This window comes from Phlebotomus papatasi, chromosome 2 (assembly GCF_024763615.1).
Source record: "Phlebotomus papatasi isolate M1 chromosome 2, Ppap_2.1, whole genome shotgun sequence".
Lineage (NCBI taxonomy): Eukaryota > Metazoa > Arthropoda > Insecta > Diptera > Psychodidae > Phlebotomus > Phlebotomus papatasi.
Genome location: NC_077223.1, coordinates 9,801,139 through 9,828,852, shown reverse-complemented (window position 1 = coordinate 9,828,852; position 27,714 = coordinate 9,801,139). Strand labels below are relative to the sequence as shown.

The window sequence follows — 27,714 nt, the reverse complement described above, 5'->3', positions numbered from 1 at the left end:
TTAATCGAATATTCGACTTCAGAAGATAAGACCTATAGGAATTTATAGGCACTATAGGGATGCTTGTCCACTGAAGGTATGGTCGGGATAGTCCAAGTAGTTTAGAAAGAAAAATTAGTATTTGGTGGTACCCCGTGTTTGGTGGTGCCCCAGTTTCCCCTAGTTGGTGGTATTCCAAAATGGAGAAAGGGGGGGGGGGGTATTATGTTGGGTCTGACATCATCAACTTCTAGCGGCCCAACGGCATTTAATCTTTGCCGAAAACCGATTGTCGATATATCTCCGTTCTTTCTCCAGAAGTTCTTATACGACGGACGGACGGACGGGACGTCCATGAAAATCGATTTTTGGCGCATATGATATTCGTGATGTCGAAACGTGTAAATCCAAAATTTGGGCCCGATACGAGGTCGGATTTCACCTTGGACCACAAAATCTGAGATTGTAAAGAATCTCAGGTAAAAAATTTTGCTTAATTATTGGGGTGTATCAACTAAGACTGGTACTCGATATCTCAAACCATTTGGCCTCTATCCCATCAACAGACAGATGAAATAATACACAAATATCCTGCCTTCATTTTTCTAGATCCTTAAGGGTTTCAAAATTCTACCAAAATATCATCCTCACAAAAATATTCTAAAAAATAAAGAATTAATAACTCAAAATTGATCGATTATTATTGCTTTCTCTGCGAAGTTCGAGCAAGAAAAAAAGAGAATTTGCTTACCACCTGTCGAAGCACACGCACAATTTTCTTGCGTGATCGGAAAATGCACCCAGACGCTTTTTTTCGCGACAAGAGGGGGTGAAGATGTTTGGTCGATTGCACGCAGACGCAATGGATTTTCCTTAGAACATTTTGTACTTTGACTCCATCAGTCGTCACAGTGGATTCCCGCCAGGAGGATTAGTTTGAGAGACAAAAGAAAGAAAATTTAAAGATTTTCTTTTAAAATCCTTTTAAGAAAAATACTCTGTCTCAAACAAAAGACCGTTAGAAAAGTATTTCGTGGAAGTAAAAAGGACAATTGAGCTAAAATAAAAGTGATCTCTTGAAAATGTTTGACCCTTCTAAGGAGTATCTTCCTCATCATCGACTATCCCTGGCATTTTCCCACCCAAGACGATGGAATTGAGTCTCCATGGATCACAAGTAAATCGATTTATTTGCCATTAGTAATAATTTAATATTTGTGACCCAAAAAAAAGAAGAAAGTTGAACAATTAGGATGGAAATTAATGCTTTGTTTTGGACGCGTAGATCAACCTAGCAACGCGCCAAAAGCCACCCACACCCACCATCAACTATCCGCGACCGAGTTCTGCGCACTCTGCCAGTCGTCTGGTCGCCGGGCCACGTGCCGGGAGTCGCCCTCAGTCAGCTGACGACACGCGCTTCCTTGCCAAATTCAGGAATCGCATCCGAGTGGCCACAGCGGACGGATTTGTCGATCCCAAGGAGACTATCAAGGTGAAGAATTATTAGAGTTATACAACTGAGAAAAAACGGGGGTGCGATTAACTTTTTTTCCTCAGAACTTTAACACTTTTTTAAGTGTAAAAATATATCAACTTTTTTTAATGTTAAATTTACACCTTTTTAAGGGTAAAATTAACATGAAAAAGGGTAACTTAAACCCCTAATACACCCTAAAAAGGGTAATATTAACACCTATTTTGAATCAATACTGCAGGGTGAAATTAACATTTCCGGAATGTTATTTTAACTTTTTCGGATTTCTCTCAGAGGGGAGTGTGGTGTAGATTCAAACATAAATTTCAAAATGGATTATGTCAAGGAGGAAATAGTCAAGAAATCGTGTACACCATTTCCGACACTTCCTAAATTTTTGTGGAAAACGTCAGACTTCCACACTTACGGAAGTGTCATAGGTTATTTTCAGCACTTCCTGCACATCCAAGCACTTCCAACATTTGAAATTAAAAGAAACGACTAAAATCTAATGTGAATTTTCTTCTTTTTGTAACAGAGGGGGTTACTTGAACGGTATTGGAGTTTTTCACGAGGATTTTGATGAAAAATTGAAAATAATGCGGACGGAAAACGGCATTAAGGGCAAGGGGCAAAAATGTGTGGAAGTTGTGTTATGTGATAATGTTAAAGGATGAAAAACTGCCAAGACTCAGGACGATATTCGCTGAGAGTCCTTGTAAAAACGCCTTTATCCTTTCGAAAAAAAAAATACGATTTTGACATCGAATTGCCCAAGATCGGCTGAAGCGATTATGACAAAATTCGGTATGGAGTCAGTGTATGAGTTAAGCAATTCACCCATGGATACTACCCCATTCCCCCCCCACTTCTCCTTCCAGGAGCCCCCATATAAAATGAGGACTTTTCTCATTATAACTTTTCTCTAAGAAGAAGTAGAAAGCTGAAACTTGGCATAAGATCAGGGTTTATGAAAGGTTCTTTAATTATGTATATAAGCTCCCCCCCTCCATTGCTTCTTTGAGCCTCCGTACAAAATGATGACTATTTTCACTATAACTCCTCTGTGAAAAGAAATAGAAATCAGATACTTGGCATAGGATCAAACATAATGGAAGGTTTTTTTAACGGTGTATATAAACGTTTCCCCTCACCACTCTTTCCAGCAGTCCCCATACAAAATGAGGACTTTTTCCACTATAACTCCTCTCTAAGAAAAGATAGAAAGCTGAAATTCAACGTGGTAGCAAAGTTTATGGAAGGCTATTCAGTCATATATAACCTACTTACAATTCAAAAAAAAGTAAATAAATAAATAACTCACAGTTACGGCAACGATTCTATTAAAATTATCCATAAAATATCCATAATATGTATATAAACTTTTTATAGAGATGTACAAGTATTTTCTTAAGCCCAGGGAGGTCGATTAAAACGCCTCTTGCAGTAGTTGTTGAAACTTTTTTATAACGGTACTGTATAGTCCAACTACATACCTGTAATTTAAGCCTACATTGATCAAGATTGGTTGAGAAACAATGGAAATACAGAGATTAAAAAATGTAGTTTACATCTACATCTAATTGACAACACTTCTAAGCTTCAAAAAAAAGTTATAGGACCTCAGAGAACATATATACATATCATAAGGGGTCCCGGTCAAAATCTCGAAAGCCAAAATCCCAAAAGCCAAAATCCCGAAAGCTAAAATCCCGAAAGCCAAAATACCGAAAGCCAAGATACAAAATGGGCCAAAATCCCGAATTCTTGAAAATGTCATAGCTACTAGGATAGGATAGGATTTTGAACATTCGGGATTTTGGCTCTCGGGATTTTAGCTTTCGGGATTTTGGCCACCTCCGATCATAAGATCATTAAAAGCGGTTGTATAGTTTCGAAACTTAACACTTTTCTTATTATTTGAAAAATTTAATGACCTGGAGCGCCCCTTGCGGTCGACTTGTAAACTTATCTATACCGCCATTTTGCAGGATTTTTCGAGACCTTTCGATTGAGTATTCATTGATTAAATTCGGTTAATAAATCTCTGAGATATGAGGATTAAAGTTCAGACTTTGAGCCATTATGTTTCAGTGCCCTCCCACGTATGTTATGCATTGTAAAGACATATGCTTTTATGTCCTATTGGAGAATATGCAGCCATTTAATATATTTTATGTTGCGATTTATGTTTTTCCTTTAAAAAATACAGTATAAAAGCGCACATTTTATATAAGAGTCAATTTTTCTTCCACGAAAATAGTTTTATGCTCTAGATTCTAGAACCTTTCCCCCATATGGATTAGAACTTTGGTCCGGAACAAAAGTTGTTAACTTTACAAATGCCTACTCAATAATATAGGTCTCATTGGTGGACGCACCACAGACCACTTTTGCCCATACCCAATCCGCAAAAAATTACTCTGACTCAAAAATGACTGGTTAATAAATGGTCAAAAAAATTACTCCTAATTGGAATCTTAAAAATTAGTCGTATTCGCGTCGAATTTTGGTCACAGCATTACTCAAGATTGAATTAGTAATATTATCGTTATTTTACGGTTCTAAAGTTTACTCTGCCATGCGGTAACAAAAGCGACTCCAAACGACGGTCTTTTTCCGTACAAAATATGACGCGCCAAAAACAATGCATTTGGCGTCCTTCTCTAACGCATAGGTACGAAATTGACATACACACTTTGAATGAAAACGTTTAGTGCACTTCACAACTTTAGTATTGCATTACCACTGTAGACGATATATTGTATATATACAATATATTGTCCTTTAGCCGTCAGGGAGAGCTTTAATTGTGTTATGTGCTCATCAGCACTTTTCCTATTGTAATTAAATGAAAAGCACAAAAATCATTTCTTTTTGACACTTCCACTTCCGCAGTACTTCCATTTCAGTGTACACCACTTCCAAGCTAATACTTCTCTTTCTTGGATTTTGTAATAAAACTAAGAATTTTTGTCAGACTTCCTCGAAAGTCAATTTGCTGAGCTTCTTCATATCAAAGTTTTCTTAAAGGGACATTGAACAATGTAGGGCAATGCGGGGCAGGCCCTACTTCTGACTAATACTTTTGTAAAATTCTTTCCAGAACCATAAGAGACCATCCTCTTCAAACATCCTGAAATTGCTTCTTCGAGAGCCAATAGCACGTTCCTGGAGTGTTTCGGAAGACAGGAAAGCAAAGCAAGAGCCTGCTCAGGAAAATCAGACAGCTCCGAAGCCCATGGGAAGCGATGGAGTGACCGATGAGGAGAGTAGCATTGAGGAAGAGATTGAAAAAGTAGAGAAAAGTCCAGAAAATCAATCCCCAAAGCCACTCAAGCGAATACTAATCCCACCAGCGACGCTCGATCTCAAGCAAAAAGCCTGGCCAGAGATTCCCACAGCCCCCGAGGAAAAGCCCGCAGGAAGAATTGATCTTCCCGGAAGGGTGTCGTTCAGCACAGCTGACATTCACGAGGAAGACGTAAGTGAAGCTGAAGAGAGTGAAACAGCCAGAGAAGCCAAGAAAGTGACCAAGAAGGTTGTTCATTTCAATGATGAAGCATTGACTGAGAAGTCCAGTGAAGAAGCTTCTGAAAGTGGTAAAATGGACGTGGAATCATCTTCTGATCAAATTATCGAGGACTACAGGAAGGAGATTGAGAGCATCAATCGTCGACATGAAGTGGAAAGGAAGCTGGCCGAGAGAGGAACTTCAGCAACAAATTTTTTTGATAAGGAATATCTTCTGGAGAAAGAAACCCCACCGGAAGGCTTAGAAGCTACCCCGAGAGATCTCATGGGAGCTACTTCCGTAATGGATAAATACTTTGAAGTGATGTCAACCCCAACTCCAGAGCTCCCTGGATCACTGCAGGGACTGAAGATCACAGAAACAGCCACATGGGACAATTTCGCAGATTTCCCACCGAAATTGCGCGATAAATCAGGTGAAATCATCTCTAATTATCTCAGGGTATCATCTAGTGATCAGTCAGATGTCCCTCCAGCTCCGAGGCGTCCCGCTTCATCCACGAGGAAGGGGAAAAATGCCCGAGAGTCCCGGAAGAGCAAATCGGCTTTGACTACAAAACCTCCACCGAAGGTCAAAGCACCAGACAAGGCTCCTCTGAAGCGCTCAAAGTCCATCCCAATCCTCAGGAATGGAGAGAATGCTCCCCTCGATGAGTTCCATATCGATAAAGTTGAGTCCTGGATGTCCATCCATGAGGATTCGTACGCCAAGAAAGCTTCCTTCGTGGAGTACAATCGTGAATGGCGAGATACGCCTTCATCGAAGACTGACGATGAGGGAAATTTCAGCCTGGAGGAGCATGGAGATAGCTTTAGCACAGAATCCACTTACGATGAAATTCAATCCATTATCAAAGAAATTGATGCTGATAAGAGAAAATCTCGGAATTCCTTCAAGGATCTCAAAACGGACGTTGAATTCAAATTAGCTACCACCAATGCAACATCTTCAAGTTCCGATTCAGCTAACAATGGTGACAAGATCCAGGAGATCCTCAATTATCTGGATTCTGTGGATTCAAGCTGTGAAAAGGCCCTCCAGCGAGCTCAAACGTTTCTCCGGGAGACAGATGCCACGGAACTGGATCTGGTCACAGAGCCAGACATTGTTGAGAATGTCCCCAAAATATCAGATCTGCTCATCCTGCCAAATCACCAGCTGGCACGTCGGGTTGTGGCTCTATCGCTGCGTGCGAATGAGCTGGCCAATGCTCTTCAGTTGTCCAAGGAGCACGTGGCCAGTGTGAGGGCAGAAAAGGCCAAAGCGGTTCGCCTGGAGAAGCAGGCAAGTGCTACAAAATTGACAGAGCAAAAGAGGCACTTTGAGGGCATTGTAGCTCGGCATCAGACCTTCATTGAGCAATTGCTGAGGGACAAGTCGAATCTCTGTGAGAAAGTTGGCGCCATAACACGTCGAATGGATAGCCAGAACCAGGCATGGGAACACAAACTGGAAACAGAGATATCTCGCGCTAAGGAAACCATGTCAGCTGGTGAGAAGATTCGCAAGGAACGCTGGGTGAAGGAGAATACCAAGAAAATAAAGGAACTCACAGTAAAAGGACTTGAAGGCGAAATTGCACGGCTCACGCAGAATCACCAGGAAGAATTGGCAGACCTGCGCCGACAGCATCAGCAGGAGCTTCTGGCAGCCATCGAGGAAACTCGGCAGAAGCACGAAATGGTTGAGAAAGCCATCAGGGAATCCTATGCTGAGGATCGTGAGGCTGTTATTGAAAAAGAACGTACAGCCATCCGAGAACGATATGAACGACAACTGGCCACTGAACAGAAGTCTTTTGAGGAGCAGAAAGCAAGATTGCTTCTGGATTTTGCAGCTGAGAAGGAGAGAATCCTGGCTGAAGGTCGAGAAAAGGAACAGGAAGCTGAACAAAGGCGGGAAACTCTACTGAGGGAACGTTCTGATATTATTGACCAGGTAACTGTATCACACTTGCACATTAAAATTTTAATATGATTCACATTAATTGTCGCTGGTGAGAGTTCAAATTTGCACAGTAAAAAAAAAATACAAGGATAATCGTTGGTTTGCTTTTTTACCACGTTTATTCTTGTAAAGTTACACAAATTATGTATTTCAGCAAAATGTGTAATGTGTAACTTAAATTTGATGTAATTGCAAACCGTGTAATAAATTGCGAATGATTACACAATTGTGTACATTTTCTTACATATTTCGTGTAAAATTACACAGTTTTCAAATAAAATGTGTACAAATTACACAGTTTTCAGACAAAATGTGTACAAATTACACAAATGTGTATCAGTACACACGATTACATGTTTAATGTAAAATTTACAATGAAAATCATGGTAAAGCAGCCAATAATTTTGTACTGTGTTTAATTTGTGTGTTTGAATAATTTTCACATTCAAAATTTGATCTATTTGTTGATAAAAAGATAGACTTGGCCCGCAAAATTTGATATAAATTGATTTATAGCATTAATGCGAAAAATTAATGCGATTTTCTCTTTAATTTTTTAATATGAAAAATATTTATGCTTTAGGTAAATTAAAACTTATTTTTGCAGGCCAAGTCCACTTCTTTATCAATAAATAGGAAAACCCCAAATATAAAATGACTCAAAGACACAAATAATATATTTGAACGCTCAAAAGCGACAATTAATGTGAATCACATTAAAATTTTAATGTGCAAGTGTGATAACGCCGTAAGAGAAGCCCATATTCACCCGATACTGATCATTCTCACAAAATACTCCCATAAATAGGTTCGTCGAGACCAAAAGGACAAGCAGAAGATCCTGGAGGAGCAGCATCAAGCAGAGCTGACTTCAGTGAAGGATCAATTTGAACGGGATTTCATCATCTGGAAGCGAGAACACGAGAGTGCAATGAAATTGAGGGAAGCAGAGAGGGAAAATGCCATCCGACAGCAGTGCAGGCAAGACAGGGATCGTCAGATTGATTCAATTGTGGCCAAGATCGACGCAGAATCCCTTAAAACCCAGCAAGAGCACGAGGTGAAGGTCGGAAGGCTCAAGGAGAAATACGAGACAGAGCTGAAGGAACTTGAGAGATCTGAGACAAGTGCCAGGGAAAAGTACCTAGAGACACGCCACCGTCTAGCGGAATCTGAAGCTGCTATCCAAAATCTCCAGGCTAATCTCAAGCAGCAAGAAATCGAATTGAATCACTGCCGGAAGATGAGGGATGAATGCGTGACTGAGAAAGAGACCCTAAAGGAATCCCTTCGAGAGGAACTCGCTCAGGAGACCAAGGCCCTGCAGAAGGAGCGTGATGCGGAAATTCAGAGGATCTATGCAAGAGTCCAGCAATCGATCGAGAAGAAGGACACGACAATTGAGGTGCTGCAGAAGGAGAACGTAGCTCTGAAGGAGCGAACTCTGAAACTGGAAGCAATTGTACGTCAGCAAAGGAAGGATTATTGCACCAAATAGCCAGGGATCAAGGTGAGGGTCGATCAGTAATCCCAAGAAGAAAATGTAATGAAAAATTCGTTGTAATCTATATGGTTCAAAAAGTCAATGACAAGCCTAAATTAGCTTATTGTAGGTGCGATTCTTAATGTAAAACTCTTAATTTCGGTCGTATACATAAATAAATTACGAATTAAAATAGTTGTTTTTTTTTCAAACTAGAGGGCGCATAGCCTTAATCCACCATAAACAGCTAGTTGTTCTACAAATAGACAACCTTCTAATCAAAGCAAAAATCTCCAATTTCAGCATTTTACAAAAGTTCTTCCAGTGAAGGTAAATGTTTAGTAAATATATTGTCGCGAGAAGGTCATCATAACTTTTCAGTGAATACAATCAAAAACAGTGACTCAATTTTTATTTCTTTTATTTAAATACGTATGCTCACGATCATTTTGAAGAATTCTTGTATTTAATCCTGATATCAGCAGAAAAATGAGGTTCAAAGTGTAAGAAAATGAATCAATTGGCAAAGAAACTTTCGGCCATTGCACTTACGTAAATGTCAAAGAAATTTCAAAATCTTTCGATCCTTTTGACAAACTTTTGAATTTTATCTGTCTTTTATAACATCGAGTAATTTCTGTTCATACTTTTGATTTTAAATTTGGCTACTTCAATTTAAAAAAATGTAAAACTAAATAAACTTCGTCAGTAAAAAAAAACAATTTAAAACTTAGGGCTCTGGCTCACCTTTCAGATCAGGAAAATTTCATGTAATCGAAATTCACTCATTTTCCTTCCTCAAGCGTTTTGCCTATGTCTATCCCACTCTTTCGGGCTCTTCGTCTTTTAAGCTTCAGACTTCAGACTTCAGACTAAATTAAATTTAGTTCAATAGAATTTTGACTGAAAGAATGAGATAGTCATATGCAAAACATTTGAGAAAGAAAGGGATGCCAATTTCAATTTGAAATATTGTACAGTACTCTCGCTCAATCGGCTCTTTTTAAATCGGGCTAAAAATTTTGTTGGCAATTTTCACGTTTGATTTTGATACAAATTTACATAAATTCGCTGTAGTTCCCTTATTTTATCGTCAATATAATTGAGCGCTTTTTGTGTAATTTACAATGACTTTGACGCCCAAATGTCTCGATAATCCGGGTGACATTTTGCCCCAAATGCCTGATTGAGAGAGAGTCTACTGTAAAATGACAATAGTGTGCTGCCTGCGCTCAATGTAACTCTAAGGACGTGATACTGACCCTTTTTAAGTAAAGTTTCTAATTTGGTAATAAAATGTATTTAGAGTTTGTTGCGATGGACGATCCTTCAATTTTTTTCTATTGGATTGTTATTCGTATAAAATTTAGAAAAAAAAATTACAAAAAAAAGTTTCGAGGAAGGCTTTCAGGCTTCGCACACACAGGCTTCTTGTTAAGGGGTTACGTGGGTCGAGCATTCTAAGAAAAAAACAGCATATTTCCTTGACATCTTTTTTCAAACAAAATAAACAAAAAATTAATTAGAGTTCTTAAGCATAGAAAAACATAACATTTTAGCTATATTTTCTGAAATTTTCATTTCAAAATTTATAGAAATTCAGCCGTTAGTACCTGCCTTTTGGAGATAGTTATTGAAAAAATAAATAATTTTCGGTAGACAAGATTTCTCAGAGTGTATTCGTCTGACATCAAGAAACTAAGTATTTCTAGTTAGTTAATGAGTACTGAACTCGTACTTTAACGCGTACTTGAACGGTAGAATTTTTTATCTTGATCACAACTTATTTTACAAGACAAAACGTGGTGTAAAATACCCCAAAAATTGTTTTTTTTTTTTGTATAAAATTCTGCCAAAAATCCAAATTTCATTAAAAAAAAATCCACCCTTCAAGTACGAGTAGGGTGCCAAATTCCGGCCAGCTTGCAATTCCGGCCACCTTTTTTGTTCCTAGAATTTCCATGAATTTTTAGCTTTTACAGACTCTAGAGATTATACAATGCAAAAGAATAACAAAATATGTAGCTTCGACAAACGAGATGACGTGAAAGACATTGGAAGAATTCCCGAAGGGCAAGGAACTATGAGAATGAAGGTGGCCGAAATAGGGCACCAAAGCTATGTCTATATTTTTATTTATTTTAAAATGTATTAAGAATGATTTTAAAGTAAATAAAGACGATAAACTTTCTACAAGGTTCTAAGCAACACTCCTTAAGTAGTAGGAATGAAAATAATCAATTTCTATTAAAGATATTACATTTCAAACTTGGAACTTTGGCGCTTGCATGCAACTACGCCGAAATTTGGCACACTTACCCTATATCTCATCAGCTAATATGAAATATTTAGTTTTTTGATTTCTGATGAATACACTCTGAGAAATATTGTCCACAGAAAAGCATGTCTTTTACAAAAAAAAAAGTCTCCGAATATTAAGGTCCCAACGGCTGAATTTTGAAGATTTTTAAATGAAAATTTCAGAAAATATAGCTAAAATGTTATATTTTTATATGCTTAAAAACTTAAATTAAAACAAAAAATTTTTATGTCGAAAAAAATAGAAAATATGGTGTTTTCCAGTCTTTTTGATCCACATAACCCCTTAATGAATCTGACCTATTTTTCAGGAAATGTGTGACTTTTTGACTAATTAAAAAATATATTGCCATTAGGTCATATTAATTGAAGGACAAGATTAATTCCTTTTAGATTATCTTAATTCTTGAGCTTTTATTAATGCTGTGAAACCTTCCAGCCCTCTTCATCTAATACTGAGAAGAAGGAAGGGTAGGAAAAGTACAGTAGACTCTCTCAAATTCGGGCATTTGGGACCGAAATGTCAACCGAATTAGAGAGAAATTCGTGCGACAAACTTTTCGAAATGCAACGATATTTTGTTCATCTGCATGCACATATTAAGTTTACGTAGGGTGGAGTAAGTACTTTTGACCACTCTTTAAGGTTTCATGTGCTTGTAATTTTTATAATATTTATTTAAATAAAATGAAATTTTGTACAAAGATAACTTAAAGCCGTTTCTTCCTAATAACCCAAGAGAATTCCCATTTTTTTCTGGATATTTTACTGAAAAACGCATTTTATTCAACTATGAATGTTTCAGTACTTTTGGCCACTTTGTAAGCACTTTTGGCCACTTGTTTCCAATAGAATTTTAATAAAATAACAGAAGAAATAGCTCTTGAACACTTTCACAAATACACAGGACAAGTCCTTTTCTTATTTAACACCAATTTTATGTAATTATTAGAATATTTTAAACGACTTTTTGCACATTTTCTATTTGATGTAAAAATCAGTCAAAAGTCACGATTGTTTTTACTGAAATCCGCGAGGTGCGCCACGTGTAAAATGTTTGGGAAAATGATTGGCCAAAAGTACTTACACAGCCGAAAAAAGTAAGCTCTTTTAGCCACATCCGATTTTCAGTTAATTTGTTATAAAATCTTATTAAGAATTAAATCACAATAAAGTTTAGTTAATTAAAAAATGGATTTTCATTGAATAGCATCAAATATTTTCATCAAAAATATGAAATAATGCAAAACAATTTCTCTTAACATTAAACAAGTTTCATAAGAATCCCATGTTTTTTTTAGTGATTGTTTACCTTGTCGAGAATTTCTTTCAATAACTTAAAATTAATCAAGTCTATACAAAATCAAATATGGTTTTCTGATTCGTTAGATTAGAGGTCACGAAATAAGACCCATTTTCCTGTTCTAAATAAACTCATAATAGCCTTACTGTGATTTTACTTTAGGTGGCGAAAAGTGCTTACATGGCCAAAAGGGCTGACTCTACCCTACTCATATTGTTTGTAAATTTCATGAAAATTCCTTAATAATGCAAAATCACTTCATAACTAAGACAAACCATGGCAAATTTATTGCTTCATTCGATAATCATAGTCAAACTTGAAAAATGGCGACAAACCTTTTTCGAATTTAACTGCCACCCGAATTAAAAAGTAGCCCGATCTTAAAAGAGACGAATTAGCGAGAGTCTACTCTACTGTATAAGCCCAATCGGAGTATACGACCCTTCATGAAGATTGCAATAGCGGAGAGTGTTAGGAATTTCATTTAATTCTGTGTAATCTATATGGTTCGGAAATAAAGTTTACGATGGGATGTCAAAGCACCTGCCTGGCCTTCAAGCACCTGCCTTGGCGCTCATGTGGCTGGTAGGGAAAAAGCGCGGGAAAAGTGAAGACGCATCATTAGCATGCGGGAGAGGTTGACTAAAGATCGAAACATGCCGCTTGAGACCTCCAGTGACGGCTGAGTAATTGATTTTCGCTAGAAATCTCCCCACTGACCAGCCATACAATGAATCAGCGATGGAAATATCTTATAAATAGTGGCGTGCCTGAGGATGACTCACTCCGCTGAAAAGTCTTTTCCAGTCAACATAACTCGCGCGCGCGCGCCAATCATTTCAAACTGGAAGGTCAGGAGAATCGCGATAATTTGCACAGAAATTCTTCAGTAAAATTGTCTCTAAAATAACCTAAAAACCATTCAACGCACTATCGCACCTAACTGATAAGATAATCAGAGGTAAATATTGTGAGTGGGAGAGTATAAAAGAGTGGCAAGTGATCGATTCACTTGCTTGTGAGTTATCCATTTGAACAGTGCTTAGTGAGTGCTTCAGTCAATTTTCCCGCCAGGAAATCATGACTCCACCGGAAATTATGTATCCAGCACCACCACCGCCACCACCTACCACTTCTCCCCCTAAAACCCCAACAAACAGCCACCCGGAAAGCACAGGGAGAACAGATCTCCTGGCAGATATTCGCAATGGAACAACGTTGAAGAAAACACCTCAGGTTAGTTACTCTTATTTGCAATTAATCTCACCAATCTCACCCATAAAATGTTACCGCAAGTATTACAGATTTTGCCCAAGTGATAAGGCATTCCTCAGAGTTCTCTTATCATAACATTTTTGAGGTTTTATGATTTTATACCGTTCATAAATTTGTTCTAATGTAAAACCGCTGATATTGTTCTTTATATTTCATTAAAATTGGCATCAATAAGAAAAATATAGTTAAAATATGCGCAAAATAAAGAAAAAAACATCTCAGCTTTAACAAAATGAGGAACATTCACAGTGACAAAAACAAACTACAAAGAGTTTTATGGTTTATCTCGGCTTAGTCATATGCAAATTGATTAGAAAAACACAATTTTTGTCAATGAAGCATAAACACCTTTCGCAATTGCAATAAGAGATTTTTCAATTGAGAAATACTGCATGAATAGGAGATTCTTAATGGTAATTGGAAGTTATAGTGTTACAGAAAGAAATATAGCCGCTTAACCCGTATCGTATTTCTTAACTTGATTCACAATGTTTTCAATTTAACAATTTTAGCAAACTTGAACACTAAATGTTCTTGTGCATTATGCCCAACGCACAATAACTTTTGTTTGTAACTATGTTTTCAAAATTTCCTATGAGAGAAAACGAGATAACTAGATTTGTGTTTCATTCACTCTCATTGAAATGTCAAAAACATGATTACAAAACAAAAGTTATTGTGCGTTGGGCATTAAAAGCCTTAAGTTTTAAAAATAAAAACACAAATACTTTAAGAACCTTGAGAAGACTAACGTCTTAGAGACACTTACGACTTAAGCCGAGAGACAGCTTAATGTAATATTATAATTAAAGTAATAATTTGACTAAATTCCCATCAGTTTCTCACTAACTAAGCCGTTCCTTGGTATAAGGAGAGAGATAGATTAGTAAGAAAATTATGGAAATGTAATCTGATCAGTATTTTGATTACAATTTCGCTGAGTCGTCTCTAGGCTTAAGGCGTAAGTGTGTCTAAGGCATAATAGGGTGGAGTAACCACTTATCGCCACTTTTACGAAAATGTCAAATTAATTTGATTATGACTTTAATCCTTATTATAAGATAACTCAAATTTGACGCAAAGTTACTGAGATGTATTGGCTCTAGATTCGTCAAAAATGTAGTACTCCAATTTAACTCTAAATACTCCAATTTAACTCTCTGGACTACTCAAAAAATTGATTTTTAATAACAATGCAAAAAATACTTCGTCGCCACTTTTTACCACTTTTCGCCAGTTTTGTAAATACTTTTCGTCACCCTCTTGGAAACGTCCCAGCTCGATTATTTTGCGCTATATTATGCAAAGAATACATTCAGCATTTCTTTTTCCTCGTGACATATTATTACTCACTTTAAATAACTTTCTTCGCTTTTATTTAGGAAATCAAATTATTAGATTATTGCGGAAAGTAAACAAAGCAGATTTGACAACTGAGAGAATCTGCGAAGTGAAATTAGCGTAACCTATTGAAAAACAATGGCGACAGGTGGTAAAATCAATTCAAAACATTACCACTTTCCGCCATGCCTCATTTTTACGTAAAAATAATATTAAATGAAATATGACTTAACTAAATACAAATGTTATGTATTCTACGAATGTAATTAAATATTCAACAGACAGATTATTTATCCAAAAACGTAAAATTTGTTAGATGAAAATTTGATAGCACTCGTTATATTTTGTAAGAAATATTGGATTCAATGCACTTCCTTAAAATATCGCTCTAAAAAATGCTCAAAATCTTAAATCCAAAACGAATAATTATTATTTTTGGACTCTATATGTAGCAGCAATAAAAACACAAATAACTTTGCTGCTCATTTATTTCATAAATTGTAAAAAATAGGGATTTAAATACAAGTGCATTGGCGAGCAGTGGTGATTCCACCCTACAGAAAGTTCTGTTTTCTTAACATAATATTGTGAATTTTATCAGATAATGTTCGATATGATTTTGTCGTAACTGCCAACAATTCTAATGCGATATCACTGGTAGCACAGTGTCGAACAAAATTGTACCAATGTTTCACAATTCTCTATAAAGCATTTAATATCTCAAAATCTAATTTACATTTTAGTTGAAACCTTTTTTTCTTATTGAGCTCTATTATAAAGCTACAAATTGTACCTTATTAGGATTGGTCTGATACTTAATCGTGGAAACGGGATCCAGAAGGACCGTTAATACCTCTGGGGAATTGAATACATAGAAGAGCCTTCCCGACTAGGTCTTCGGTTGCATAAAAACAAAAATGAAAGCTACCTTCCATAAGGTTACTTTCGGCGTACTATAAAAAGCATAAAAAGAAGATGGCCTTCCATAAGGTACACTTCGGGCACACAAAAGATTTATTAGGAAAGGGACTATGACCGGAAAATTCGCCATTTTGAATTATTGAAGGTCAAAGGACCACTTTGGAGGGCCCATTTTTCAACTGATTTGGTTAAATTTGAATTGTTTGGAAAGATATTGAAATTTCTAACCCGGCAGCATCGGTCTTTATTGGTAATGGATCGGTTAAGTACCTATTCTTTGATTTACAAATGCTTTTGTGATTTATGAATCAATTCGATCTTTAGTAGACCAGAGCACCAAAAGCCTATTTAGAAAACTAATTCAAGGAGAGCTTTCTCTCGTGAGTTCGAGCATTTTGCAAAGCTGGTACGCTTTGCCATCACTCTTTTTTTTAGTACTTTACTGTTCTCAAGTGCTTCTGCATTATCGACTTTTCTTTGCGTTGGTTCCTGTCCTCGCGGTGTTCTAAAGTACAAATAGTCATGACAAGAACCAAAAGAAAAGTCAATAATACAGGACTTGAGAACAGTAAAGTACTAAAAAACTTGTTCATTTTTAACTTTCTTTGATAAAATAAATCGAGAGCATTTTATGGGGATTAGAATTGTGCAATACGAATATTGTTCATGGAAAAAACTATACATGCCCGTTAATCTTTTCAGAAGTCTCAATAAGTACCAAAAAAAAAACATTTCTCAATAACATTTATCTATTTATCAGGAAAAATCATCCATGAGCACCACTCAAGGCAGAACATCGCCCACAATAAATGGTGTAGTCAATGGGAATTCTGCTGAAGGTGAGTATCGATATCTCAAGAAAATGATTAGGAAGATAAGGAGATTATGAGATTTCTTTTGTTGCAGAAGCACCAAAGTCGATAAAAGCCATGGACAAGGTGCAGGAGGAGTTGTGTGAGCATTTTAGAGCCAAAGAAAATGGCACTCTGAAGAAAAAGTCACCGGCTGTGCAGCCCATTGTTAAGAGACTACTCACCGAAAAGCCCACGGAATCTGCCCGGAAGGAAGACACTGAGAGACTGATGCTGGGACATGGAAAAAGGAATTTCGTCATTAAGAAGTCCATTCAGAATGGTGGTAGCCAGGAGAGTTCCAAAGTGATGCCTGAAAGGAAGGAGGAAGTTCAGGAAATCAGCAAAATGGCTGTTAGTTTGAAACCTGTTAAATCTACCGGAGATTCCAAGGATCTTGATAAGAAGGAGGACGTTCAGGAACAGAAGAAAATATCCATGAATGGGAAACCTCATGAATCTTCTGGAGATGCCCTGGAAATTGATAAAAAACAGGAAGTTCAAGAAGTTAAGGGAATATCCATGAATGGGAAACCTTTTGAATCCTCCGGGGACTCCCTGGATGGCAGCAGCGTTGCGTCGGTAAATTCAAGAGAGGAGACACCTGAAAGAGAAAATTCGTTAGAGAAAGAGATTAAGATCGAGAAGAAACCTCCAGTTCCTGTCCTTCAACCTCTTCAGATGCCGAAAAAGAGCCCAGAAATCCTGAGAACCAAGTCAGTGGACATCACAAAGATCATTAAGACTCCCACCACGCCACAGAGTCCGGGCAGGAAGATGAATCACGGAAGACCCAATTTTACCCTCCCATCGCGGTCAAAGGCTTCTCCCGGAAATACCCGGCAGATCCCAGCGGAATTCTTGACGGTGAAACTCAGAGAAACTCCCAATAGTCCTTTCCTGGAACCTGTACAGGTCCCCCTGGGGGATGAAATGCCTTCTTGTGAAGCCAATTCCCAGCTGCCACCCTACAGATCCGCCACATTGGGCCGGAAGAAGGACAGTCTACCGCCCAGTCCACTTGTTCCCGCCGCCCCTACTTACGATGGCCCCAAATATGGCCAGAAACTGGTAGTATCCTTCGCCATGGACCTCGCTGCTACTCCCAATCGCTACCCTGACCGAGTAAAGGTATCCCCTGCAATCCCTGCAAGAAATGAACATGAAATGCCTGAGGAAGTCGCTCAACTGCGCCAGAAGAAATTCTCCATCGACCTAGAACGCTTGAGTGTCCGGGAACAATAAATTGAGTGCTCAGTGTTCTTTTTTGTGATAAGAATTTGAATTTTATTTCATAAAGATTTCCTCTGTCAGCAAAAATTCATTTCATTAAATTGTTTGTTTCTAAATTCCATTAAAGAGTAAGACTTTTTTTTTCTTTCTTAAATACTCATTGAATTCTACAATGTGAAGAAAACTAATTCCATTAACTTTGCATTTTTATTTATTTTTTTAATTTATGTTTAAGATAGATTTGTCTCCCGGAAAGATTTTCTCAAGATTATCCTGCTTTTTTTTTGTTAATTCTACAAGGTACACATTTAATTCATCAAATACATTGATTTCATTTTTTCTTGCATCTTATAAATCTCTAAGACTTGTTTTTTTTTATTCTTAAATTCTCAAGTGTCAATAGAATATTTTTAATAATTTCATTATTTTTAATCATAAATCTCCAAAGAAATTGCGTCAACCAATTTTTTTTTCACCATGGAATTAATTTTCTTTTAAAATGTCTCAAATATTTCTTATCAACTTCAAAATTCTTTTATCATATTTTTTTCTTCTTCTTCTTGCTATGCTTCCTGTCACAATTTCTCCAATTATACATATATATTTTTTTTCTTTTATTCAATTCTACATTTCTATTTTTTTCTCTATCAGAAATCACATGCAACATCTTTTTTTTTTATTCTTCACAATTTCTTCTTCCTCTTCTCCAATTCGTCATTGCGCAATTCTGCATAAGTTTGACAGATCTGTCAAAGCTCTTCGCCCCATCTTTTTTTTTCTTTTAATTAACAGAGAAATGTCTCCAAAAACAGCAGATTTATCGTTTTAGTATGCAATTTTAACTCAAATTATTTCTTTTAATGTCACTTTGACATTTTTAAACTTTTTTTTTCACAAGCTACAATTTTAACAGACATTAGACATTTGAACAGTAAATCCATTTTAGTCATTTAAAAATAAAAAAGTATGTAAATCGAGAAACAAAGATTTTGAAAACTGCTCAAAAAATTAGGCCACGCCTCCTTGAAAAAAATTAACAGCATGGTACACCGGGCTAGAATCAATCAGGGGTAGAATTAGACAGTGGACTATTATAGTTTTCTTGGAAAGAACTCCCTCTATTCATTGAAAACAATCATTTGCTAGCTAATTCTGCCCCGATGTCCCTAATCATATCTCTATTTACAGTAGACTCTCACTAATTCGGCTCTTTTAACCCTTTAAGGACGATTGGGTCACCCGTGACCCAAAAATGAAAATTTTCCTACGGCTTTCTAAAGCTGTATTTTGCTCTAAAAAGTTGGAAAAAATGATTTTTTCTGACCCTCGATTTTTGACTTTCTCGTCCTTAAAGGGTTAAGACCGGGCTACTTTTTATTTCAGGCAGCAGTTAAATTCGAAAAAAGTTTGTTGACATTTTTCAAGTTTGAGTGTATGATTATCGAAAGAAAATATCCTTAAATTTGCCATGGTTTGCCTTAGTTTTGACGTGGTTTTGCATCATTAATGGATTCTCATAAAATTTACAATAAATATGAGTATGTAAACTCAATGTGAATATGCAGATGGATAAAAAATCGTTGCTTTTCAAAAAGTATGTTGCCCGAATTTCTCTCTAATTCGGGTGACATTTCAGTCCCAAATGACCGAATTTGAGAGAGTCTACTGTATTCTATTTTCGAATTCAAAATGTTTTCGATTTCGAAATCCAAATGGAATTAATTCTCGAAAAACAATATGCAAATACGAGAACTGTCAATTCGAACGACGAATTTTCGAAAACATTAAGCAATATGCTATAGAGGATACCTAGGTAGAATTAGCCAGGGATAGTATTGCACAGTGGAATGTTATACAGTGAGTGTCAATACTTTGTTGCCTAATGTACCTATGTTTGACAAAACCAGTGAAAAAAAAATGATAGAAAAAAATTATTTTTCAAAATTTTCTTTTTGCAAATGAGTTCTCTGTAATCCGTAAAATGTCATTTATATTTTTCAAAAAATTAATTAATTTTATTTCATATTAAAAAAATTGTTTTCCAAAAGTTGATCATTTTTAATTCGTCAAAAGTTTGTTGCCTCATTTAAAAAAGTAATTGATATTGGTCACAACATGTAACCAACTTAGTGTAAACGTGAACCAATTTATTGAATGTCAATTTGAATTTAGATTTCAAATTCGTTTAGGGTAAAATGGGGTATTTTGAAACCATTTTCAATATGGAATTTTGAGGTTTCCTCATTATTTTCGATGTGCAAGAGTGAAATCTCAAATATTTCAATTTGGAAACGATTCCAAATTGTCCCATTTTATCCTATAACCAGGATTGAATTTAATCTGTCAAATTTCGTACTACAACTTTAAATCCAAAATCTGAATAATCTTCATTACTTTTCATGCAAGGAAAAGGTCTATCAGTAATTTAGAGATAAAAAATATGAGGAACTACAGCGAATTTTAGCAAATTTGCTTCATAATTAAACGTGAAAATTGCCAATAAAATTTTTCGCCCGATTGAAAAAGTGCCGATTGAGCGAGAGCCTACTGTAATTCCACTAAACAAAAAGTCTTCGCATTGTTTTCTGAGGCCGAATTTAGATTCATTTTTTCTATCTAAAAATTAAATAGAATTACTGTCCAAGAAGTCATAATCACTTTAACTTTTCATTAAGAATATTTCCTGTTTCATACTTTAAAATTTTAATTTTTAAATTTTTTTCGCAACCCGGAATTGCTTTTTTAATTTGTTTGACATTTCAGGAAGAGTATATGAACGGAATACTGTTGTAATCACGTCATCAGTCATCTCTCTACGGGATTTCGAAAACATGTTTACAAAATGGAAAGTATTTTTCCTTATAACTTTCATGCTGTAATGAATCCGGCACACCTTTTAGATCAGGAAAATCTTATAAAGTCGAAATTCACATCGCTTTCTTTCTTCAAAGTTTTACATATGTCTATCCTGCTCTTTCGCAGTCTTCTTCTTCTTCTTTTGGACATCACACCAAATTAAATTTAGTCCAGTCCAATTTCGAGTTCGAAAAAGTGAGATAGACATATCCAAATCTTTTGAGAAAGAAAGTGACGTGAATTTGGATTTCATGACATTTTATCGATCTAAAAGGTGTACCGGAGGCATAAACATATATTTTCAAAACTTATAAATGTCAAAAACATATTTTCAAAACACTATAAATTTTGTTTTGCAAATGCATGTTTGACATTTGGACTTCTGTGAGTGGAACAGTGTTCTAGTCATCTTGCTCACTCTCTTCGGAATTTTTAAGACCTGTTTACAAAATAAAAGGTAATTTTTGTAAACATATTTTCGAAAATGCATTTGAGAGTGAGTGAGACTACTAGAACTAAAAATATCACTGCGTGTTTGATATTTCAATGAGAGTGAGCGAAATGTTTTAGTCATCTCTCTTGCTCTAAGAAACTTCAAAGGCTTCTTTCCAAAATAAAAGGTAATTTTTTGTATAACTTTCATTTTGTAGTGGAAATTTTCGGAGGGAAGCTCCGTCCGGACCATTTCCACTGAAGTTTGAATGGCAATTTCATTTTGTAGACATATTTTCGAAAATGAGTTTGAGAATGAGTGAGACTAACTAGGTCTAAATGTCATTCACTCTAAGTGAACTGTCAAAAACTCATTTTCGAGAGAGTGTGAGCGAAATCTACACAGAAAAAATATTTTGTAAAAATGTTCGTAAATTCCTATGGGGGACTTACGAAATGCTCGTAAATCATATAAACCACAAACAAGTTCGTAAAAGTTTGTACTTTTACAAACATTTGTTCGTAAATTTTCGTAAACACACAAAAAATGTTCGTAAATTTTTGTTTACCCTACGAACACTTTACGAACATTTACGAACAAATTACAAAATTGTACGAACATTTTTTATTTGTTTACGAACATTTACGAACAAATGTTTGTAAAAGTACAAAAAATGCTCGTCAAATGATAATTTTACGAACAATGTTTATGAAAAAAGTACAAACTTTTACGAACTTGTTTGTGGGTTATACGATTTACTAGCATTTCGTAAGTCCTCCATAGGAATTCACAAAAATTTACGAACAGTTTTACAAAATATTTTTTTTCTGTGTAGTTCTAGTCATCCCGCTCACTCCCATAGGCAGTTTCGAAAATATTTTCGAAATTTACGTACGCAAGAGCGAGCGAGATGACTAGAACAATATTTCACTCTTGCTGAAATTTCAAAGAAATATTTACTAAACAAAATCAATTCTGCGTGGCTCACGACGCTCATGACTTACCTCAAGCAATAACAAATATACAACAATTTTTTGTCAATTATTTTTTTTTAATACATAATTAAACTTCTCAAGAATCCTCTTCCAATTCATCGTATAAAAGATTTTTTTCATAGTCCATTTTGTAAAAGAAAAATAATTTTGTTTTTTTTTTGGTAAATTATTCGATGGGGCGACTTTTTTTTGCAGAACATCCATTAAATATCCCATATATATAATTTTAATTGTTTTAAAAAATATATCAGGTAGGTAAGCATGTAGAAAAAGAAAAGAGTAGAAATCATCTAATCCCATCAAAAAACATCATCTCCATGTGTTGTTGGCGCCGTCATAAAATCCACATTGATGCACATGGCCAGAATATACTCAAGATTGAGTGGTTCTTGGAAGAAATCTCATCAGGTGTTAATTGGCAAATGGTGCAAAAATCAACCAAATTGGTGAAAAATCTATGTCAATTGTTCACACATGCAATGGTGAACGATGCACCACGTCTTGCTGAATCTCAAGATATCTTATTGCGCCACCACGAGAACAGAAGCAATGGTGAGTACTCTTCAGCATTGAATACCACAGCAATGGAGATCAATTGAATGAGTACCATGCCAAGGATGATGGGAATGTCAAAGAATTGAGCAAATTCCGTAAATCTTGTTGCATGTGATTCATGATTAATTAAATCATGATTGCGTGAATGTCTTGGTGTCGTAGTAGTAGTATTTGGGATGCGAGATAGGAGAATTTTCTCCGTGGCACGTCCCCTGGACTCCTCCAGCAAGAAGTCATCCGGGGGAAATGCCACAGTGGTGAGATGATTGGGAAAACAACACAGGGAGAAATGATGGACAGGAAGCAATTCAGCCCCATAAGGGGCCACCCACTGTAACCCTCAGCTTGGGAATTTGCAATACTGAGCATACGTCAAATCGTAGCTCTGGAAGCGACAGTACTGAATATCCCGACGCTGCCACTCGCCAATCTCCTCAGCACGCTCCAGCTCGCGCGATGCAGCATACGCTGGACTACTCTTGTTGGCAAACAGCGTCACAATAAACTTACCCGGCTGAAAAGTCTCAATGACCCGGGCAATCAGATCCCCATAGTTAGTGGCTGCCACATTGCTCTCGAAGCTCACGTACGAAAATTCAGTTTCCGGGGTAATGTGGATGGTCATGTAGTATCCCTGGCGACAAAAAGAAAAAAATAGTTCCCAGTTGACAAAAGTATCCACAGGTATCCACTATTCAATTTGGACAAAAAATTATCACGATTTTCAAACTGTTTAAAAATGCTATTCCAATAAAAAATGGAAAGGTAAAATCTTCCTCTTGAACAATTTTTAGTACATGACTGTTCTCAACTGCTTTTTCTACATAATCGATTCTTCTTTCTCTTGGTTCCTGTCACGAATGTTTGGTGGTTTTTTAGAACACGAAATAAGTAAGTAAAAAAAGAAGAAAGTAAAAGGAAGAAAGTAAGTCGAAGCACTTGAGAACTGTCGTGTACTAAAAAAAAGTCCAGGAGAAAAATTTTCCCTTTTCATTCTAATAAACAATGAACATGCTTATTTAGCACATTACTGTTCTCAAGTTCTTCTGCATTATCGACTTTTCTTGTTGATTCCTGTCACGACTATTTGGTGGTTTAAGAACACGACAAAAACTGAGGAAAACGGTCGAGACTGGAACCAATACAAAGTAAAATCGATAGTGCAGAAACACTTGAGAATAGTCGTGTGCTAAAAAAAAGTCAAGGAGAAAAATTTTCGCTTTTCATTCTAATAAACATGTTTTCTTTAGCACTTTACTGTTCTCAAGTTCTTCTGCATTTTCAACTTTTCTTTATGTTGATTCCTGTCACGACTATTTGGTGGTTTAAGAACACGACAAAAACTGAGGAAAACGGTCGAGACTGGAACCAATACAAAGTAAAATCGATAGTGCAGAAACACTTGAGAATAGTCGTGTGCTAAAAAAAGAGTTCAGGAGGAAAATTTCCGCTTTTCATTCTAATAAACATGTTTTCTTTAGCACTTTACTGTTCTCAAGTTCTTCTGCATTATCGACTTTTCTTGTTGGTTCCTGTCACGACTGTTTGGTGGTTTTAGAACACGACAAAAACTGAGGAAAACGGTCGAGACAGGAACCAATACAAAGTAAAATCGATAGTGCAGAAACACTTGAGAATAGTCGTGTGCTAAAAAAAGAGTTCAGGATGAAAATTTCCCCTTTTTGTTCTAATAAACATGTTTTCTTTAGCACTTTACTGTTCTCAAGTTCTTCTGCATTATCGACTTTTCTTGTTGGTTCCTGTCACGACTGTTTAGTGGTTTTAGAACACGACAAAAACTGAGGAAAACTGTCGGGACTGGAACCAATACAAAGTAAAATCGATAGTGCAGAAACACTTGAGAATAGTCGTGTGCTAAAAAAAGAGTTCAGGAGGAAAATTTCCGCTTTTCATTCTAATAAACATGTTTTCTTTAGCACTTTACTGTTCTCAAGTTCTTCTGCATTATCGACTTTTCTTGTTGGTTCCTGTCACGACTGTTTGGTGGTTTTAGAACACGACAAAAACTGAGGAAAACGGTCGAGACAGGAACCAATACAAAGTAAAGTCGATAATGCAGAAGCACTTGAAAATAGTCGTGTGCTAAAAAAAGAGTTCAATAGAAAAATCTCCCGTTTTCAATCCAATAAACAATGAACATGTTTTTTTTAGCACTTTACTGTTCTCAAGTGTTTCTGCATTATCGAATTTTCTTTAGCATTGAAAAAATGAGTAGTAAAAAATTAAAATTGAGCAGTAACAAAAAAATTTGGAACAGTGATATTATCGTCCAAATTTTGGCAAAGGGAAAATAAAGGGCTTTTCATTTTATCTGCAACAATTTTAAATGTTGAATATATAAAGTAGACCCATTTTTGTAAAGATTTAGGTTTTTTACTGACCATAATTAGATATTTTACTTCTCATTCTTAATTTTTTACTGCCAATTTTCATTTTTTTTTACTGCTCATTTTTTGCCCTTTTCTTTTAGGTTGGTTCCTATCACGACTTTTTGGTAGTTTTAGAACACGATGAAGACTGAGGAAAACAGTCGAGACAGGAACCAATTCAAAGCAAAGTCATTAATGCAGAAGCACTTTAAAACAGACGTGTGCTAAAAAAGATTCAGGAGAATTTTTTTTAGCACTCTTTTTTATCTTCCTCTTTTCATTCCAATAAACCATGAACATGTTTTTTAGCACTTTACTGTTCTCAAGTGCTTCTGCATTATCCACTTTTCTTAACGTAGGTTCCTGCATCGAATATTTTCCCCAGTCCTCTTCTTGCATCGAAACAACCAAACAGTCGTGACAGGAACCAACACAAAGAACAGACGATTATGTAGAAACATTTGAGAACAATTAAGTGCTAAAAAAAACATGTTCATTTTTCATTGGAATAGCACCATAACTCATACTTCGAAAGAAAAAATAACAAATGAGCAGTAAATTATTAAATATAATCTTTCTAGACCAAATCAAATTCAAAAAATTAATGAAAAGAGTTCTGATGCTATTCCAATGAAGATGCACTTGAATTCTCAAGTGCTTCTGCATAATCGACTTTTATTTCAGCTGGTTCCTGTCACGACTGTTAGGTAGTTTTAGAACATGCCTAGGACTGCGGAGAAAACTTTCATGACAGGAACCAACACAAATAAAAGTTAATAAAGCAGAATAACATAAGAACAATCATCTACTAAAAAAATGTTCTGGAGAAAGATTTCCACTTTTCATTTTTCTGTGAAACAGTATCATTAGTAAGTTTTAGAACAAGGGTGAGGGATAGTGGGCAATAAACTTTCTAGAGTACTAAAAAAATATTATAAAATTTCTTTAAATGAAATTTTCTAACTCCGAAAGAAAAGTTCACAAAATTTTAGAACAAGGAGAGGGAATAAACTCCTTGAAATAAAAAAAAATGTGAGTTTCTCCCTTTAACTTTTAAAGATTTCATAACAACATCGGATATAGGTTAAAATACGCTTCAAGGCCCAAAAATCTTGGTAAGGAGGAATGGGTAAGGGTAACACTGCAAACAAGAAATGTAAATCTATTCCGGGGAAGCATTTCTTTATCAAATTCCGCAAAATATTAAATTGAAAAATACTTTTGAAAGACTTCCAAATGCATCCTCATAAAGTTTTCCAAGAGAGTTCAATAAATTTCTTCCACACAATTTGCATCATCTTGCTCAATCTTTTCAAATTTCATTTGGAAAATGATTCTTTCATAAAATATTCACATCCTTTTATTACTGACGACACCATGAATAAATTTATTTAGATTTTCAAGCTCCATCTGGATCATGCTTTGATGTTTTTGTTTAATGTGAATAATGCAAAAAAAAATTGCAAAATTCTCTTTCAAAACCTATAGGGTAAAATGAGGTAATTTGGAACCATTTACAATTTGGGACATTTGAGATTTTCTCACTGTTTTAGAGATTCAAAAGGAAGAAAAGCTTTTTTCTATTCTTAATCGTATTTTTCTTCTATTTCACGGTCTTTGTTTTCACTTTACTCATCTGAAACTGTGAGAAAGTCTCAAATGTCCCAAATTATAAATAAATGGTTCCAAATTACCTCATTTTACCCTATGTATCAAAATATTTAACGATGAAAGAAATATTGCATTTTGAATATTGCAGGACTAGTCATCTTAACCAAATATCCCAGAATAAATCCCATATAATCAGTCAAACCATGGAAAGTTTATGAGAACGCACCAGGAAATATACTTCTCAAAATTTGCCATAAAAATCCACCCAGGAGACTTCCAAGAAAAACATTTCCACAAATCATAATCTATATATTTGCTTTAGATAAGTCTATTTGATGTGAGAGGAAATGTGAATTTCTGAAGCAGAAAACCACTCATTCGGTTCTTCAAATAAAGCAATTTACACAACTTTTACCTAAAGAATAAGTCTCAAATCGTATAAGCGTCTTGCACTTGCCCCTCCTTAAAGAGGACTTTAAATTTTCTCAACAAATAAACTTGTTTCAAATCTATCAATTTTAAGTATCTTTAATTAAAAAACTCAATTCAGAACATTTTGGTATTAATAATAAAGAAAAAAAAACATGGATAATCAGTCTAACCCATTCTCCTACATTGTCTTGTGTTGCTTTCACAAAAATTATCCCATGTACTTTGTCTTCAACTTTGTCGTTATCTTCTTATCGTCTAATGCCTCTCTAATGATATTTACCCAGCAGAAAACCCAAACAAAACGTCTCCTGAATTCAATCAACAAACTCATTCTCCATGGCCTCAGCGTTATGGCAAATTTGAGAAATTCACAGGGATGGATAGTGGAGACAACACTTCCCTCAAATTCCAATAAAATTAGGAAAACTCTTTTGATCTCTATCTTTGCTTTTGCGCCTGTAATCTAGGCAAAACTGCTTTGGTCCGATTTTGATAATTGAATCGCCGTACCTTTAATTCACCTTAAAGAAAATGTCAAAGGTCTTGAAGTAACCAACAATAATCTAGAACAAGTAAAGTTTGTAAGAATATAGATATGAATGTCTTCTACAATTATGCCGAATCATCAAAATCGGTTTTGCAAGAGTCGAGAAAATTGTTTTTACGACTTTAACGAAGTTTAAATGTTTTAAAAAGTTGTAGCGCTTTACGAGACCTTTCATTTGCGCACTAACTCATCAATATCAGTCAAATGGAACCGGAGATAGGATAAGAGCTC

At 35.7% G+C, this 27,714-nt stretch overlaps 3 protein-coding genes across 3 annotated transcripts in view; 2 read left to right on the top strand and 1 right to left on the bottom strand.

Annotated features, from left to right (window-relative positions):
- Positions 1 to 880: 880 nt before the first annotated feature.
- LOC129803711 (centrosomal protein of 131 kDa) lies at positions 881 to 8,615 on the top strand. The gene is made up of 4 exons (XM_055850465.1): positions 881 to 1,156; positions 1,265 to 1,474; positions 4,563 to 6,929; positions 7,747 to 8,615. The coding sequence occupies exons 1-4, from the start codon at positions 1,130 to 1,132 to the stop codon at positions 8,434 to 8,436; spliced, it is 3,294 nt and encodes a 1,097-aa protein (XP_055706440.1). The 5' UTR covers positions 881 to 1,129; the 3' UTR covers positions 8,437 to 8,615.
- A 4,212-nt stretch (positions 8,616 to 12,827) lies between these two features.
- On the top strand, positions 12,828 to 17,790 carry LOC129803707 (histone-lysine N-methyltransferase SETD1A-like). Its single transcript, XM_055850462.1, has 3 exons — positions 12,828 to 13,279; positions 16,341 to 16,419; positions 16,487 to 17,790. Exons 1-3 carry the CDS (start codon positions 13,124 to 13,126, stop codon positions 17,674 to 17,676), a joined length of 1,425 nt encoding a protein of 474 aa, XP_055706437.1. The 5' UTR covers positions 12,828 to 13,123; the 3' UTR covers positions 17,677 to 17,790.
- LOC129803708 (S-adenosylmethionine decarboxylase proenzyme) overlaps positions 17,695 to 27,714 on the bottom strand; it is a gene marked incomplete in the record, with an annotated part of 37,310 nt that continues 27,290 nt past the window's right edge. The window contains 1 exon segment of the mRNA XM_055850463.1: positions 17,695 to 23,137. Within this exon segment, the coding sequence (XP_055706438.1) occupies positions 22,844 to 23,137 (294 nt within the window).

Bases quoted from the DNA above. Each gene is read 5' to 3' on its own strand.
- LOC129803711 (XM_055850465.1), top strand. From the start codon at position 1,130: ATGGAATTGAGTCTCCATGGATCACAA. The intron at 1,157-1,264 runs GTAAATCGATTT...TTGGACGCGTAG, and splicing joins TGAGTCTCCATGGATCACAA to ATCAACCTAGCAACGCGCCA. The intron at 6,930-7,746 runs GTAACTGTATCA...TCCCATAAATAG, and splicing joins GTTCTGATATTATTGACCAG to GTTCGTCGAGACCAAAAGGA.
- LOC129803707 (XM_055850462.1), top strand. From the start codon at position 13,124: ATGACTCCACCGGAAATTATGTATCCAGCACCACCACCGCCACCACCT. The intron at 13,280-16,340 runs GTTAGTTACTCT...TCTATTTATCAG, and splicing joins CGTTGAAGAAAACACCTCAG to GAAAAATCATCCATGAGCAC. The intron at 16,420-16,486 runs GTGAGTATCGAT...CTTTTGTTGCAG, and splicing joins CAATGGGAATTCTGCTGAAG to AAGCACCAAAGTCGATAAAA.